The 18,410-nt window shown below is 39.9% G+C and overlaps 1 protein-coding gene across 4 annotated transcripts in view; it reads left to right on the top strand.

Moving 5' to 3' along the window:
* ARHGAP6 (Rho GTPase activating protein 6) overlaps positions 1-18,410 on the top strand; it is a 203,094-nt gene that overhangs the window by 165,091 nt on the left and 19,593 nt on the right. For all 4 annotated transcript variants that reach the window (XM_060273488.1, XM_035116652.2, XM_035116653.2 and 1 more), the window contains exons 5-10: positions 2,993-3,188; positions 5,838-5,893; positions 6,660-6,810; positions 8,498-8,646; positions 9,675-9,854; positions 16,531-16,628. In XM_060273488.1, the coding sequence (XP_060129471.1) occupies positions 2,993-3,188; positions 5,838-5,893; positions 6,660-6,810; positions 8,498-8,646; positions 9,675-9,854; positions 16,531-16,628 (830 nt within the window). The remainder of the gene's footprint in view (positions 1-2,992; positions 3,189-5,837; positions 5,894-6,659; positions 6,811-8,497; positions 8,647-9,674; positions 9,855-16,530; positions 16,629-18,410) is intronic.

The raw sequence follows: 18,410 nt of genomic DNA, 5'->3' as shown, positions 1-18,410 counted from the left end.
GTAGATGGGTTACATGCTTATGAGACTATTGTTCATCCAGTTACTCATTTCATCCTCAAAATATAATAATAAAAAAACTTGTGTAATTAGACTCCTGGTTCGATTCTAACATTTTAAAAAATAGCATTGGAATAAGTTAAATTGCTTTTTCCTTGCATAGGTTAAAGAAAAACCTATTGAGGTTCATAAAAATAACTGGAGTCAAACTTCTAAAACCCACAATCATGCAACCTGTTATTAGGTCTAACCAAAAAAAGTCAAAAAAGAATGGGCAAGATTTCAAGTTAGCTTGAAGCCACACATTTTATTTATTCAAATTGTTTGACTATGGCTTCCTTTACTTATAGAATAACACTTGTGTACAGTACAGATAAAGAATCTTATGACTGGAGATTTTTATTTTATGCCAGTGTATATTATCCAGTGTTAGTCAGCAGTCAGTCACACATCCATATGCTCTACACAAGATAATTAAGAGAAAGGTTTTTCCTCACTGAACAGATACAGGCTGTTTGTGCTGCCCATTAGTGGTATTTTTGGTGGGCTTTCTTTCAAAATGAAAAAACGATGTTTAGAATTTTTTCCTCCCTGTATTTTCTACTAGGACATCATCCAGAAAATAAGATTCACAAAGTTGGAACATATTACACTGATTCTGTACCAGCTCCAGTGGCTGCTAGAACATTTCCAGGCCCAATTTAAAGTCCTAATTAGCTAGAGATAGCTAGAGACTAGACTTTTTAAGGCCTACGCCCAGCCCTTAGATGATAATACAGTAATAGTAGTAGTAGTAGTAGTAGTAGTAGTAATAATAATAATAATAATTTATTATTTATACCCCGCCCATCTGGCTGGGTTTCCCCAGCCACTCTGGGCGGCTTCCAACAGAAAAATGGAATAAAATAATCTATTAAACATTAAAAGCCTCCCTAAACAGGGCTGCCCTCAGATGTCTTCTAAAAATCTGGTAGCTGTTTTTCTATTTGACATCTGATGGGAGGGTGTTCCCCAGGGCAGGCGCCACCACCAAGAAGGCACTCTGCCTGGTTCCCCGCAACTTAGCTTCTCACAACGAGGGAACCACCAAAAGGCCCTCGGTACTGGACCTCAGTGTCTGGGCAGAACGATGGGGGTGGAGACGATCCTTCAGGCATACTGGACCGAGGCCATTTAGGGCTTTAAAGGTCAGCAGCAACACTTTGAACTGTGCTCGGATACGTACTGGGAGCCAATGTAGATCTTTCAAGACCGGTGTTATGTGGTCTCGGCGGCCAGTCTCGCTCCCAGTCACCAGTCTAGCTGCCGCAATCTGGATTAGTTGTAGTTTCCGGGTCATCTTCAAAGGTAGCCCCACGTAGAGCGCATTGCAGTAGTCCAAGCGGAAGATAACTAGATCTGGTGGCAGAGTCCTTGATCATGGACCCTCTTATAAGGTCTTTCACGTTTGTGGACACAAAAAAATAGTCGTCTTTTTTTAGTGATGGCCCCATCATTCATTGTGAATTTTCCTCCCAATGGAGGTATATTCAGCTCTTTTTTATTGTTTTCAAATGAGTTTCAAGCTTGATTAATTGTGGTGGTAATGCAATCCTAATATTGTTCTACCATCTTAAGATGTGATTTTAACTGTTATTTTATTGCTGGTGTAGAATGAAATGTTTGTATGTTGTGCTTTGTAGTTTTGCCTTTAAATGGTTTTATGATTTATGCTTTGCCCTGAAAGGCAGTATCTTCCATTATGTACACTTTTTCTATTGGACTGGTTGTGCCCGTGAATAGCAGATTCCTATGTTGGCCTGTCCGAGGAATAAAGCAATTTTCCCTTCTAAAAATGGCTATTGTGTTTTATTATACAGTGGTACCTTGGGTTACAAATGCTTCAGGTTACAAATGCTTCAGGTTACAAACTCCTCTAAATAGTGCCTCAGGTTAAGAACTTTGCTTCAGGATGAGAACAGAAATCGTGCAACGGCAGCAGGAGGCCCCATTAGCTAAAGTGGTGCTTCAGGTTAAGAACAGTTTCAGGTTAAGAACGGACCTCCGGAATGAATTGAGTTCTTAACCAGAGGTACCACTGTAGTAGAAGTGTCTTCTGTTCTGTAAGGTGCTAGCAGGGAATGCTGGGCACTGCCTGGAACTTGGAATATCAACCCCCCCCCCTTTTAAAATGTGATTTTTAAATGGATGGTGTAATTTGTGAATTTTGGGGCTGTGTACCCACATACAGCAGAATGCATGGCTCATTGCATCCAGTGGTATCCCAATATCATCAAAAACCACTTCCTCCACCTCAGAAAACCTTGTTTGTAATCATCACACCAAATTGGGCAAAGTTACACATAAGTCATATTTCAGTCTGCCATCTTGATTCAAAATGGTACCCAATGTCCAAACATAGACGAAGACCACCACCTCCACTTCAGGAACCTTCATGACAAGTTGGGTTACAATATCTCAAGAGGCATCCAAATGGGCACAGTTGTGAGCTGTCCCAGCAAATTGGGTGAGAAGATCCAAACAGAATGGTTTGGACCCAGGACAAATTTGGACAAAGTTACACCAAACTGGGCAATTATGTCTTTAGAGGTTGGACCCGTCACACCAAAAATCAGGTGCAGTCACGCCAAAGTCACATTTCAGTCCACCGTCTTAATTCAGAATGGTCCCTGGTGTCCAAACGCAAATGAAGATCACTGCCTCCCCCTCAAGAATCCTTGTGTTGAGTTGGGTGATGATGTCTTCAGAGGCATCCAGATCAGTGTAGTTTGGACCCATCATGCCAAGAATAGGGCAAAGTCATAACAAAGTCACATTTCAGACCACCATCTTGAGTCAGAATTGACTTTCCTGTTTTCTGTTTATGTAAGAATCTCTCCCATGTGTTTTTGAAGGTATTTTTATTCATGGCTACCTCTACTGTGAAGGAAGACTATGAATGGGATTCTCTCCCACCAACACCCATGTTAATTGTATGTCTTTGTGTATGTTGCAGGGTGCAATGTCTGTGGACTCCATTACGGATCTTGATGACAGTCAATCTCGACTGCTAGAAGCCCTACAGCTGTCATTGCCTGCTGAAGCACAGAGCAAAAAAGAAAAGTCCAGGGACAAGAAACTAAGCCTCAATCCTATTTACAGGCAGGTTCCTCGAGTTGTGGACAGCTGCTGCCAGCATTTAGAAAAACATGGTAAGTATGATTCAACCTGGTAATGAAAGGCAGGTGATAGACCATCTTGTATTTATTTTACTAGCCATTGGCCTTGCCGACTTCCAATATAAAACTTCAGTATAAAGTTTCAGATATATAAACAATGAAATAAAGATAAATAATAAGATAAAAGTTAAAAGACAGTATAGTTATACTAAAACCTTTTTCCCAATACAATAAAAAAACCTGACACAACCTCTTTCCATTTAAAGTTTCTTTACAGCTAAAGGAAACAGTTGTTCTATATGTCACAAACAGATAAATAACTCCTGACAAAAAGTAGATCAGAACTTGATCAGAACTTCTTGTTAAACTTGAAAAATCTTATTTCCTTTGGACCCTCATAAAGTGGACATTTCAATACATAATGGATTACAGTGGTACCTTGGTTCTCAAACTTAATCCGTTCCGGAAGTCCGTTTCAAAACCAAGGCATTCCAAAACCAAGGCGTTCCAAAACCAAGGTGCTCTTTTCCATAGAAAGTAATGCAAAATGGATCAATCCATTCCAGACTTTTAAAAATATCCCCTAAAACAGCAATTTAACATGAATTTTACTAACAAGACCATTGATCCATAAAATGAAAGCAATAAACAATGTACTGCAGTCACACAATCAATCAGTAGCTGAACTGGGTTCCACACAGTCACAAAAACAAAACAAAAAAGAGTCACAAAAATGCAAAATAAATAGCAAAAACAGACAGACCTCAGCGTAACACTCAAAACGGAACTGTGGCACTCAAAATGGAAGCGTGGCACTCAAATTGGAAGCGTAACACTCAAAACGGAGCGTGTTCAGTTCCCTAAAAAAGTTCGCAAACCGGAACACATACTTCCAGGTTTGCAGTGTTTGGGTTCCAAGTTGTTTGGGTTCCAAGTTGTTTGAGTACCAAGGCGTTTGAGAACCAAGGTAACACTGTACATTGTTCACAAGTTTCAAATTACAGTTGGAAATCTGTTGGGAGACATGTATCCATCCAACACACCAGAAGGCAAAATTTGTACATGTATTTATGTCTACTCCAACCTTATGTCTACTTCAGCTTTGCCTTCATGTAGCCTATTCCTTCAGTTTTTTAAAAAAAATCTAAAAGATCCAAAAGTGCTGCAGGCAGATTATACATCTGTGACAGACATGGATAATGCCACTTTGGTTTCCCATGCTACTTGAGAAAAAGCAAGTGTGTTTTACCAAGTATATAACTCTGTCATGTGCATTGATGGAGTTTCAGTAGTGCCACCTGTATCTTTACTTTGTTTTAATTCACCACTTGTCATCACACCTCTGTTGGCTCATAGAAGGGCCAGATATGGTGCACGCGTGCGCACACACACACACACACAACCTGTAAACAATGACATGAAGATCAATAATATGTGCACGTGTGGTATATCAGAAAACTAATATTTCACATTTTTTTAATGGTTGTGCACACAGGTAAATGAATACCTGTGCACATACCTACAATGGACATAAGGTTTATGGAACTCAGGCAGTGCAGGGAAGCACTAATTGAGGGCAGAGCCTAGGCCTTGCTGATCAGAAGGTCGGCAGTTTGAATCCCTGCAACAGGGTGAGCTCCCTGTTGCTAAGTCCCAGCTCCCACCTACCTAGCAGTTCAAAGGCACGTCAAAGTGCAAGTCGATAAATAGGTACCTCTCTGGTGGGAAGGTAAACGGCGTTTCCGTGTGCTGCTCTGGTTCGCCAAAAGCAGCTTAGTCATGCTCGCCACATGACCTGGAAGCTGTCTGCGGACAAACACCGGCTCCCTCAGCCTATAGAGCGAGATGAGCACCGCAACCCCAGAGTCATCCGCAACTGGACCTAACGGTCAGGGGTACCTTTAGCTTTACCTTTTAAGGTAGCACACAGGGCAAATACATTCCATCAAACATAGCTCACTAGATTGTCAACAGAAAACAGAGTTCAATTGAAAGCACTTATGTGTAAAAGAACATAGACAAACGTAGAAGTGGAGAAATAAGATGAGTGCAACTTACATGTGCATTAATATTCTGGTGTATACACATCTTGAGCTGTTGCCATTCATAGGATAGAAAAGGGAAGTATCTGTCCTTTGTTACTAGGAGATAACTAAAATGGTGTTCAGATTAGCATTTTTAAAATTCTGGGATACAAGTTGTTCACATCTACATTTACCATTTCCAGCCTCCTGCTGTTGCCAGGGAGAAAGCAGCGCATGAGCGAGTGCAATACTAAGTTCATCCATAGCCAACTTTTTTCTCTATGCACTTAACTTTTAAGCCCACATTAGTGAGCTGAAGCTGAAGCATTTTTATATAATTGAGACATATGTGTTATGGTCAAGATTGGTCTTAGACTACCCTCTAGTGTCACCCTTAAATAGTTACTACCGAGTTGCTGAAAAGCAATCATTGATGCATAACAGCAAGCTTCACTGAGGAAAGTACTCACCAATTCTACCTTTTTTCTGAATTGTAGACAAGTTTGGGTTTTATGTTTTGGGGTTTTATGTTTGGAGGAGTGATAGCCCCTGAGTGTTGTTATAGTTATTCATAGGATGTTTGCTGCAGAAAATGTGAAAATGTGATGATAATGCATGTTCTACCAAAGTGAAAGAAGTGATTTGTTGTATTTTTCAGGCCTTCAGACAGTGGGCATATTCCGAGTTGGTAGCTCAAAAAAGAGAGTAAGACAGGTGAGACTATAATACACCTTTCTTTTTTGCACTTTCTTTAATGCGTACTGAGAATCTGATTAAAAAGTCTAAGAGAACAAAAATGCCTTTATAACTTTGCTAGACAAAGCAGATTACAAGCCACATATCAAACATACCAGAAACAATTATGACCACAAAAATCTCAGAACAATATTTTGAATCATTGCTAAAAGCCCTGAAGACTGATACTAATATAAAATTAAGAGAATTGGGCAAAATTTGTGGAGTTCAGCCATTCAGATCAAATTAGTTGCTGAAGGCACTGGTAAAGAGGTAGGTCTTTAAGATCCATTTAAAACCCACAAGGGATAAAATTTGCTTTATAAGGACCATTGCAACCAATGACATGGTCTAGGCTATTGTTCATAAAGGATTTCACTTTTGTATTGTTTAATTCAACTTTATTTTTAAAATTTTAAAATTTAAAATTAAATTCAAACTTAACAGGATTTCTGTAAAATTGAATGATGGTCCCATACAATGAAATAACACTGTACATTGAAATCATTTTTTAAAAAGTGTCCATTTGACTGCTAATAATACTGAAATCACTCCATTTCACAATACAGACTTTGATCCGTTTCCTCAGATTATACTGTTTTCTTAGCAGATGTGGAACATGGCACAGTTTCCAACTGGCGGCCAAAGTATTAACCTAATGCATCATTCCCTCTTATTTTTGATTTGTAGTTTAATAATGTAGATGTCTAGATGTGACCTTTTTCCTTTGTGTTGATTTTTCCAGTTACGCGAAGAGTTTGACCGTGGTGTGGATGTAATGTTGGATGAAGAACACAGCATTCATGATGTGGCTGCTTTATTAAAGGAATTTCTTCGTGACATGCCTGATCCACTCCTGACTAGGGAACTTTACACTCCTTTCATCAATACTCTCCGTAAGCAGAGCAACCTCCGCTTTTACATATTCCTTAAAACCTACACCACACAAACTCTGCGTAAGGTGTAGAAGTGCAGTTGAAGTGATTTGTTCCTAAATTAACCTGTTTAAAATGTGTGTAGGGTCCAAAACACTTGTTTGATAAATTTTTGAAATGCGGGAAACTTAAAACAGCTGTCAAGTACCTAGTGTGGTTTAATGGGTGGAGTTCTGAGCATGGGCTAAGGATGAAGTCCCTAGATAAAGTAATCAGTTCTTGGTGTGTAAAATGAGAGTTGGGAGGACACAAAAGTTAACATACTTTGATTTCTGAGTGTGAAATAGATGGTGGCTATATTCTTAAGTTGGCAAAAGAAATGTTGGCTCTGCCATTATTTCCCGTTACACTTATTGCCTGTTCCTAATGAACTTCTACGGCTAATCCTAAGCAGCTTTCCTCAACCTGGTGCTGCCCAGATGTTTTGGACTGCATCTCCAGCGTGGCCAGTTGCCAATGTTCATCATGTGTGCATGCAAATTGACTGCAGTTTATAAAGCTATTATGCTTTCCCAAGCTTTAAATAGTAGTGCCAAACACTTGGGGTTATAGCCAACATTGTGCAAGTGAAACATAAGTTCACACTACAGATCTATTTCTTTCCTTCCTGCAGTCCTGCAGAGCATATTTTTCTTCACCGATTTTTCAGTAATTCCTCTTATCCACTGCAGCCATTTACAACACAACCCTTTACTCCCTGAATGGCCCCTGACCCTGTAGAGAAGCTTTTTGGGGAGTGCAAGCGTTGGAGGGCGGATGGAGGGAGGGAATGATTTGCTGCGTAAGCTTGCCTCCCACTTGTGGAATATTGGATCCCACTCATTGTCTACCTGGAACTAATGTGAGAGACAATGTATGATTTTGTCCACGTACACAATGCTGACAATATGGTATTCAGCCCCACTCACTGATTGAGAAAAGAGTAAAAATGTGATCTATAGTTGAATTTTCTCTAGAAACGTCCTCAAATGTTGATTTCATGTTATCCTGAGATGAACTCCATTAGAATATACCTATTGCTTCATCAAGTTGACGTGAATCCTGTTTTTCCCCAGACTAGAGCTGTGCACGAATGCCTCTTGAAATTTTTCTTCCTATTCTCAGGGATGGGATTCAGTATTTTCAGTGACAATTGTGAAGCTTTTTCCCCCCCCTCAACAAGTGACAACAGCGGCAACTATGATGGAAGCCTGGCTACCATTTTGCATTCTCCACAATGGCGCAAACATAGCATTATCCCAGGTCATGGGAGAAGAAAGGAATTGGTGGGCAACAGAAAATTCTGTGAAGTGGCCTTTTCTTCTAGGGAAATGAGAGAAAATTCTCAGAAACTCTCTGAGAAAAGGGGAGACGTTTGGCTCAGCTCTAGATTAGACATTCCCTATGTTCTTATACAGGCAACACCAGTTTTGCTTGTGTTCAAAGAACATGCGACAGTGCACACATGGGCTGTTTTCAGACCTGGAAGAGGGTGTGACAGGGGTGGAGTGGGGTGGAAGAGGAGCAGATTGGGAGTTGCCTGTATTTAATTGCAGTTTATATAAATTATATAGAAATATCATGTCAGTTGAGAGATATGTAACATGCCTGTCCTTGTGTACATAACTGTGAGCACATTCCTTAGAGTACTTTCCCCCCTCTCTTTTAGTATTAGAGCCCCATGAACAACTAAGCACCCTGCAACTTCTTATTTATCTTCTACCTCCCTGCAACTGTGACACCTTACATCGACTCCTCCAGTTCCTTGCGACTGTAGCTAGCCATGCAGAAGACAGGATAGACCAAGATAGCCAGGATGTAAGTTCAGATCATTCACTTTTTCTATGGCTCTTTCCGGAGTAAATAAGGATGCTCTGAAGAACAGAGAACTGAATCCCCCCCCCATTTGCTTCATTTTCCAGTACAGCATCTTTGTGTTTATTAAGAGTTTCCATGTTTATTAATATTTTTATTGTTAACAACAAAAGAAGTGATGTATCAAAAGTGCCTTTGATATTTGCTGCATTGCGAACAAAAAAGGGAAAAGAAATGCTTTTAAATGAAAATTCCAACCTGAATGTTTTGATTAAATATTTCATATATAAATATATTCTAGTTGGAAACAAAGCATTTTCTGTGTTTAACTCCTCTCTCCTTTCCTAAATCATACTAATCTCAGTAAATTTTATTGCAGTAATAATAAGTTAGCAATTCCTGTTTCATCTTTTCCATAGTTTTGTAAACTTTAATTTTAAATAATGGATAAAGTAGACTGTACACAATTTCCTTTGGATTATTTCTGTTCTGGTTATAGATTTCTTTTGGAAGTTGAATATTAGCATATGTTTTGTGCTTTCCAAATATTACTTTCCCTTGCCTTATGCATTGCAGCATAAATATGGGAGGGATGCCCTCACAGAGGAACTTTCCACTTCAGCAGTGCAAGTTTCCAGTAATCACTGGTGCTGGAGTAGAAACTTACCACTTCAGGTGGCATTTGTATAGAAGAGCCTGACCACTGAAAAGCAGCTTATCAGAAAACTGCCTCCAGTTATAAATACAACAGGTCATTGCTTGATCTTCTTTCCAGAAACAATTGTGTCCCTGATCTTCAGGCTTCCTTGTATAAAGCACACATTGTTGATAAACTAAAAGAGAGAGAGAGAGATAAATAAAGATGCAGACATATTGAGAACAAATTTGGATCGTTTTTATGGCAGATGGTTCAAGAGTATAAGACAATGTGGGGTTCTAAACTGGTTAGGCAGATAAATTCAGCCTACATTAAATCCCAGGCAGCCATTTACAGAATCAGGTAACCCAACTTTATTTCTGTTTTGTTCCAGATTCCTGGCAACAAAATGACATCACTTAATCTAGCCACTATATTTGGACCTAACCTGTTGCACAAACAGAAGACAACAGACAAAGAATTTACTGTTCAAAGTACAGCACGAGCCGAGGAGAGTACTGCAATCATTGCTGTTGTACAAAAGATGATAGAAAACTATGAAATGCTTTTTATGGTAGGCAAAGTCTTCTTTATTTTGCATTATTGCAGGTTATGAATACACTTCAAACTTTTCTCCTGTGCTTTCATTTCAAAACATGCAGCACTCTCTATTTATATATTATATATCAGCTGTGGCATTGTCTTTTTGTTGTTGTTTAGTCGTTTAGTCGTGTCCGACTCTTCGTGACCCCATGGACCATAGCACGCCAGGCACTCCTGTCTTGCACTGCCTCCCGCAGTTTGGTCAAACTCATGTTCGTAGCTTCGAGAACACTGTCCAACCATCTTGTCCTCTGTCGTCCCCTTCTCCTTGTGCCCTCCATCTTTCCCAGCATCAAGGTCTTTTCCAAGGATTCTTCTCTTCTCATGAGGTGGCCAAAGTATTGGAGCCTCAGCTTCACGATCTGTCCTTCCAGGGAGCACTCAGGGCTGATTTCCTTAAGAATGGATAGGTTTGATCTTCTAGCAGTCCATGGGACTCTCAAGAGTCTCCTCCAGCACCATAATTCAAAAGCATCAATTCTTTGGCGATCAGCCTTCTTTATGGTCCAGCTCTCACTTCCATATATCACTACTGGGAAAACCATAGCTTTAACTATACGGACCTTTGTCGGCAAGGTGATGTCTCTGCTTTTTAAGATGCTGTCTAGGTTTGTCATTGCTTTTCTCCCAAGAAGCAGGCGTCTTTTAATTTCGTGACTGCTGTCACCATCTGCAGTGATCAAGGAGCCCAAGAAAGTAAAATCTCTCACTGCCTCCATTTCTTCCCCTTCTATTTGCCAGGAGGTGATGGGACCAGTGGCCATGATCTTGGTTTTTTTGATGTTGAGCTTCAGACCATATTTTGCGCTCTCCTCTTTCACCCTCATTAAAAGGTTCTTTAATTCCTCCTCACTTTCTGCCATCAAGGTTGTGTCATCTGCATATCTGAGGTTGTTGATATTTCTTCCGGCAATCTTAATTCCGGCTTGGGATTCATCTAGTCCAGCCTTTCGCATGATGAATTCTGCATATAAGTTAAATAAGCAGGGAGACAATATACAACCTTGTCGTACTCCTTTCCCAATTTTGAACCAATCAGTTGTTCCATATCCAGTTCTAACTGTAGCTTCTTGTCCCACATAGAGATTTCTCAGGAGACAGATGAGGTGATCAGGCACTCCCATTTCTTTAAGAACTTGCCATAGTTTGCTGTGGTCGACACAGTCAAAGGCTTTTGCATAGTCAATGAAGCAGAAGTAGACGTTTTTCTGGAACTCTCTAGCTTTCTCCATAATCCAGCGCATGTTTGCTATTTGGTCTCTGGTTCCTCTGCCCTTTCGAAATCCAGCTTGCACTTCTGGGAGTTCTCGATCCACATACTGCCTAAGTCTGCCTTGTAGAATTTTAAGCATAACCTTGCTAGCGTGTGAAATGAGCGCAATTGTGCGGTAGTTGGAGCATTCTTTGGCACTGCCCTTCTTTGGAATTGGGATGTAGACTGATCTTCTCCAATCCTCTGGCCATTGCTGAGTTTTCCAAACTTGCTGGCATATTGGGTGTAGCACCTTAACAGCATCATCTTTTAAGATTTTAAATAGTTCAGCTGGAATATCATCACTTCCACTGGCCTTGTTATTAGCAGTGCTTTCTAAGGCCCATTTGACTTCACTCTCCAAGATGTCTGGCTCAAGGTCAGCAACCACACTACCTGGGGTGTACGAGACCTCCATATCTTTCTGGTATAATTCCTCTGTGTATTCTTGCCACCTCTTCTTGATGTCTTCTGCTTCTGTTAGGTCCTTACCACTTTTGTCCTTGATTATGGTAATCTTTGTACGAAATGCTCCTTTCATATCTCCAATTTTCTTGAACAGATCTCTGGTTTTCCCCATTCTATTGTTTTCCTCTATTTCTTTGCATTGCTCATTTAAGAAGACCCTCTTGTCTCTCCTTGCTGTTTTTTGGAAATCTGCATTCAGTTTCCTGTATCTTTCCCTATCTCCCTTGCATTTTGCTTGCCTCCTCTCCTCCGCTATTTGTAAGGCCTCGTTGGATAGCCATTTTGCTTTCTTGCATTTCCTTTTCCTTGGGATGGTTTTCGTTGCTGCCTCCTGTATAATGTTACGAGCCTCCATCCATAGTTCTTCAGGCACTCTGTCCACCAAATCTAAATCCTTAAACCTGTTCCTCACTTCCACTGTGTATTCATAAGGGATTTGATCCAGATTGTATCTTACTGGCCCAGTGGTTTTTCCTACTTTCTTCAGTTTAAGCTGGAATTTTGCTATAAGAAGCTGATGATCTGAGTTACAGTCAGCTCCAGGTCTTGTTTTTGCTGACTGTATAGAGCTTCTCCATCTTTGGCTGCAGAGAATATAATCAATCTGATTTCGATGCTGCCCATTTGGTGATATCCATGTGTAGAGTCTTCTCTTGTGTTGTTGGAAGAGAGTGTTTGTGATGACCAGCTTGTTCTCTTGACAGAACTCTATTAGCCTTTGCCCTGCTTCATTTTGAACTCCCAGGCCAAACTTGCCAGTTGTTCCTTTTATCTCTTGATTCCCTACTTTAGCATTCCAATCCCCTGTAATGAGAAGAACATCCTTCTTTGGTGTCATTTCTAGAAGGTGTTGTAGGTCTTCATAGAATTGGTCAATTTCACTTTCTTCAGCACCGGTAGTTGGTGCATAAACTTGGATTACTGTGATGTTAAAAGGTCTGCCTTGGATTCGTATCGAGATCATTCTGTCATTTTTGAGATTGCATCCCATTACAGCTTTTGCCACTCTTTTGTTGACTATGAGGGCCACTCCATTTCTACTACGGGATTCTTGCCCACAGTAGTAGATATGATAGTCACCCGAACTGAATTCGCCCATTCCCTTCCATTTTAGTTCACTGATGCCCAGGATGTCGATATTTATTCTTGTCATCTCATTTTTGACCACATCCAGCTTACCTCCACTCATGGTTCTTACATTCCAGGTTCCTATGCAATATTTTTCTTTACAGCATCGGACTTTCCTTTCGCTTCCAGGCATATCCGCAACTGAGCGTCCTTTCGGCTTTGGCCCAGCCGCTTCATCAGCTCTGAATCTACTTGTACTTGTCCTCCGCTCTTCCTCAGTAGCATGTTGGACGCCTTCCGACCTGAGGGGCTCATCTTCCAGCGTCATAACTTTTATATGCCTGTTGTCTTTGTCCATGGAGTTTTCTTGGCAGGGATACTGGAGTGGCTTGCCAGTTCCTTCTCCAGGTGGATCACGTTTAGTCAAAACTCTCCACTATGACCTGTCCATCTTGGGTGGCCCTGCATGGCATAGCTCATAGCTTCTCTGAGTTATTCAAGCCCCTTCGCCACGACAAGGCATTGATCCATGAAGGGGATACATTGTCTTTTTAATGTATGGCAAATCACTGCTGAAAAAGACAGTGGTGAAAATCTCCTGAGATAAAAAACAAAACACCAGTTTGGCATCATAAACTCGAGATAGCATCATATGTTATGATATATTTTCAGTTGTTGATAAATAAAGTACCTTATATATTAGCATACAGTGTTTTCATCCTGTGGGAGTACAATTCTTTGATAAGTAGCTCCATTAAGAATCGCAGATGCTTCTCACTTCAGAAGGAAAAAAGAATGAGCATGGATGCATATTCCTTCACACACGTTGAAGGCCTTCCATGGTAAGGTGAATAGTGTGGATTATGAGGTTGACAATTATACCAGAAAGGCCTTGGGAACTACAAAATTATTGCTCACTTGCATATGAGGTAGAAAGTGGAACAGCAACTCATAATTGCTAAATGAAATTCAAAACAACAGTTAGTGTTTCCTCATACTGTCAAGTTTTCTGTGCAGTAAATATAAAATAAGCATCTTTCATCAAACCCATCTTTCATCAAGGTTTCACTTCTGCTCCAAGGATATTCCCACAAGTATTCATGCACACTTCACAGTATTTTTAACTTGGCAATAAACTTCTACAAGATAGCACATTCTTTTGCACATGTGAGTACTATGGTTGCATGACGTTATTACTTAGCTTGAAGTAATACAATAACTATATCTGACACCTGGTAAGCAGAAAAGGGGTGATGCTGATTATTCGTAGCCCAAATGGACTAGAACAGGCATAGGCAAACTCGACCCTCCAGATGCTGTTGGACTACAACTCCCATAAACCCACATCATGGCATGGGGAAGATGGGTTTAAACCCCCTTCCACAAAGTTGCTTCCCGAACACTAAAGCCTGCTTTTAACTTCCTTAGAAACAAACAGGAGTTTCTGACATGGAACACTGACATCTCATCTAATTGCATCCTAAATCTGATGAGCACAGTTGTTCTGGCTGGTGCTGATGGGAGTTGTAGTTCAAAACATCTGGAGGGCTTCAGGACACATGGACTCTTGCTGCTTTGGCTTCTCATTTGCCTCATATTCCTTCACTATAATCTTCAAGCACAATATGCAAATTGAGTTAAGATGCTCCTTTCAGTTCATGCAGAACCTTCCTTTTCTGAAGTCCATAAAGGATATATTATTTAATGCCAAAAGACAGGTTATAAATATAATGAGAAGGGATCCTGCTTGTGGGGTGGGGGCAAGTTATCCCTGCACCAGTCCCTACACTGTTTCTGAGAGTCCTTCAGTCCTCAGCAGTGTGGGGATATTGGGTGCTGCAGTGGAAGATCAATAAAAGAAGCTTCTCCATCTCTCTGCCAGCATGAGCTAACAGGAGCAATGTTTGGACACAACCTATTAAATAAACAAAGATTTTTTATTTCTTTAATGGGGTGGGGGAGAGAGATGGGGTTAAAAGATTGAGCTAGTTATCCACTGGATCATTGCAGCTGTAGTAGCCTTTTTCTACCACATCTTTCTTACAATCTGCCATAGATTGCAGGGTGCGGGCAATGTCTGTTGTCTTTGCTTTTTTTAGAGCGGGTTTTATTATTTTGTTGGGGCTGATAAATATTTTGCCTCTTTGTAGGCCAAGCTAAGTGCCTTGCTGGATGCAAGGGAACAATGTACCGTTTCAAATGACGTGTTCATAATTAGAGAGTGCTGCAGATGTGTGTCAGTTTGACATTAGATACGTACAGTGGAAAAGCATCTCTGTAGATATTCTTCCTATTTGTGCCAATGTGTTTATTGATTGAACTGAACTGCTTCAGTGGATCTGGCTCAAACCTCTGCCTCAATTTAGCTGTTATAGTGGAACATACTTATATTTGTGCTTATTTATTCATTTGCTGATAGCATTTTGTCTAAGAGAACAACAAGGTGTGTGAGTTTGCAAATTTGACCCTCATATTCTTTGCTAAGGTGGTAGATTGATCAACAGATATAGGTGTGTTGACTTTTTGTAGCAAATGCTGATAGTTCCCTATCAAGCAGCAGAAAATTGTTTTTCAAACCCCAGAAGTGGTAAGAGGCCAGGGCTGCTGTTTATAGTTAAGACTTTGACATTTGTACTAGTTTCAAATAGAGAAACATTTGGACGAGAGCGTGGATCCACAGTGTACAACTTAAGTGTGTTGCTGCCAAGTTTTCTTTCGCTCCTCCAGCTGTGACCGGCTTCACCACTGAAACTGGAGCAAGATCTGCAAAATAAAATCCAGTAGAACAGAATGTGATATTTGGCCTACTGCATAGGTTTATTATCAGGTCAGAATGGTTCTGCTTGTCAGGATGAATACATAATATTACAACGGGTTGTTTGTGTTTCTTCAGTGAATTAGGATCAGCAATCTGCTGCTGATTTTAGTTCTGTAGTAAATAGTCAGGTATCAGTTTCACATATTTTTCAAAGTTGCAGCAGAACAAACTAGAGAATATGTGCACTCTACAAGTAAATTCTAATTTAAGTACATTCTTTCTGCAGGGATGTGTTAAAATCCTAAATAATCTGTCAGGATGATAGAGGCTCAGTTTGGCAATTGTTTTGTGAACAGGAGTCAAACTTGAAAGCGTTGTGTGTGTGTTTGTGTGTGTGTGCTGCCTCCCAGGTTCATTCCATCCCAGTGTGAGTCATGAATGCCAGATCTCTGCCAGGTGTTGTACAGCCCATTAAAGTCAGATATTCATGAATAAAATGTGCTACTTATAATAAAATTCAGAATGAAGAGCAATTAGTGTCTTAACAGACATGAAAATCATTGTACACCTCGTTCTTTTTGTAAGCATGATGAGTGTTGATGTTTACGAACAAATTATGCATCCAGCAATATTGCCTGATACTTGATCAATATTTTATTGAACGATCAGTAAGAGCAGTCTTTATACAAACTCTGTACAGTCCATTATTTCATATTATAAGAACCACAGTCTTGTGCACTTATGCATAGTAAGGAAGAAATAAGTGGAAAGATAGAGCAGTTGTTAAATAATAGTGCTTTCCTTATATACCGTATTTTTCCATGTGTAAGGCTAGGTTTCCCCCTAAAAAATAATGTCAAAAATTGGGGGTATATATCCCCCCATTTTCTTAAATCCCCCAAAATAGGGGGCATCTTATACATGGGGGCATCTTCTAGATGGAAAAATACGGTACTTATTTCACACAAATAGTTAAAATCATTGATCATTGAATCATTGTTCTTTAGTGTGTTTGTTTCATTTTGTTGAAGCTTAGCCATTTATATAGTACAATGGTGCATGATTCTGTACTCACCTTTCTGATGTTTCATTCATTTATAGGTCCCTGCTGACCTTCAAAATGAAGTTCTGATTAGTCTACTTGAGACTGACCCAGATGTTGTAGACTATTTGCTGAGAAGGAAAGCTTCTCAGTCATCGTGAGTAATTTGTTTTCCTTTTCCTTCATTGTTTCCACCAGGGATGTGTTTTCTAGCTGAATTATTCAAAAACTTCTAATTTCAAAACCCTGTTACATTGATTTAAAAGAACAAGAATGTGCTGTCATCAATTGTGTCCATTTCATAACTTAATGTGAGTGGTTGTGATTCTAGTGCCTTCAGAATCATTAAATGGTCTTCATGTTTATTTTCCATAGTATAGTCCGTTTGCTTATAAAATAGGCAGGAAACTGTAATAAACTAATTTAATTGGTTACATGGCAGCAGTTTTTAAGCATCTTCAATGATATGTATTCATCAGTATCCTGGTATCATGAATGTTGATGGGGTTCATCTTTCACATAGCCATGATCCTGATGTTCACTGAGGGCACAGAAATTCCAACATGTGCATACATGTTCCTTATACAGCAGCAAAGTGGACAGAACTGTGTACACAAAAGGAATTGGCTCCCCCATTGTAGGGAATATACTTGTACAGGATGGTTTTGCACGTATTGGGCACACAGAAAGTTTTGGATCATATCCATGTTATTTCTTTCTAGTGTGTGCCAATGCAGCAGCTGTTAGAATCTCAGTAGCGTTCTCAGCTATACATTAAGTCATTTTAAAGGTTTCCTGGACAGAGTTCAGGACATCTCTCTCTCTCTCTCTCTCTCTCTCTCTCTCTCTCACACACACACACACACACATTTTGCTGTGTCATCAGTCCAATAGCTTGCAGCTGAGTTCCATGCAGATGTGTTTATCAGTCTTCTTTGAAATGCATGATGGCACTTTCTTAAGAAACTACCGTACTTTCCCATGTATAAGACTAGGGTTGGTTTTTTTAAAACTTTAAAATAAGGTCACAAATCTGGGGGCGTCTTATGTACGGATAGTGCATATGCCCATTTTCTGAATTTGGGGTCTCCAAAAGTAGGGGGCGTCTTATACATGGTGGTGTCTTATACATGGAAAAAATACGGTATGTTAAAATGATGGTTGCAAATTGCAGTCACTGTACTTCCCAGGTCAACAATGGAAAATGTATGTGTCTGAGACTTATGACAGAATTGTCACTAACCTATTGTTCCGCTGCTAGTAAAATTTGTTCTTTTTCCATTCATCTCATTAATAATGAGGTACCTAGAAATCACTTTTTATATGTCTTAATGTTAGCGTGTTTCCAGCCGACATTGCGAAGTCATGGGAAAGAATTTGGCTAGAAGATGAGAGGGACAATTGTTCCATATGAAAAGAATGTGATCCTCATAAGACATGGCCCGTTTCCATTCCCATTTGGAGAAATGGCTACAAATAAACTGGGCTGTTTTTTGTGTCTTTTCCTGATGAGAAGTTGGAATGTGAGATACGTGTTTAGTTAACAACAGCCACCAGAATCTATAACCACACATCTCTTGGAACTATCCTGGTTTCACTTGATTATGGATTTTAAAGCTGGACAAATGACAAGGAAAATGGTGAAACTCAACATTGTGAAGTAAACAGATGTCCAGCAGTGGAAATAACTGGTTCCATGCAAAATATATGAGAACTACTCTAACACTTCTTTCTCAAGATGGCAAGATAGCTGTCTTGAGACTGCTACTTGTAAAGTGTACATTGTGAGTGCCTCTCTGGGCTTTCCACTCAATGCCATTACAAATGCTTTCTCGACTCTGCTTTTAGCTAATTGCCAATGTTTCCATTTCCTCTTACTGGAGTACAAAACAAAGCTTGCCATGTTTGCTACATATCCTGTCAGGATGGAAACAAAAAA

The sequence above is a fragment of the Zootoca vivipara genome, chromosome 4, assembly GCF_963506605.1.
Source record: "Zootoca vivipara chromosome 4, rZooViv1.1, whole genome shotgun sequence".
NCBI lineage: Eukaryota > Metazoa > Chordata > Lepidosauria > Squamata > Lacertidae > Zootoca > Zootoca vivipara.
The sequence above is the reverse complement of the archived record's forward strand: the minus strand, read 5'-3'. Positions and strand labels throughout refer to the sequence as shown.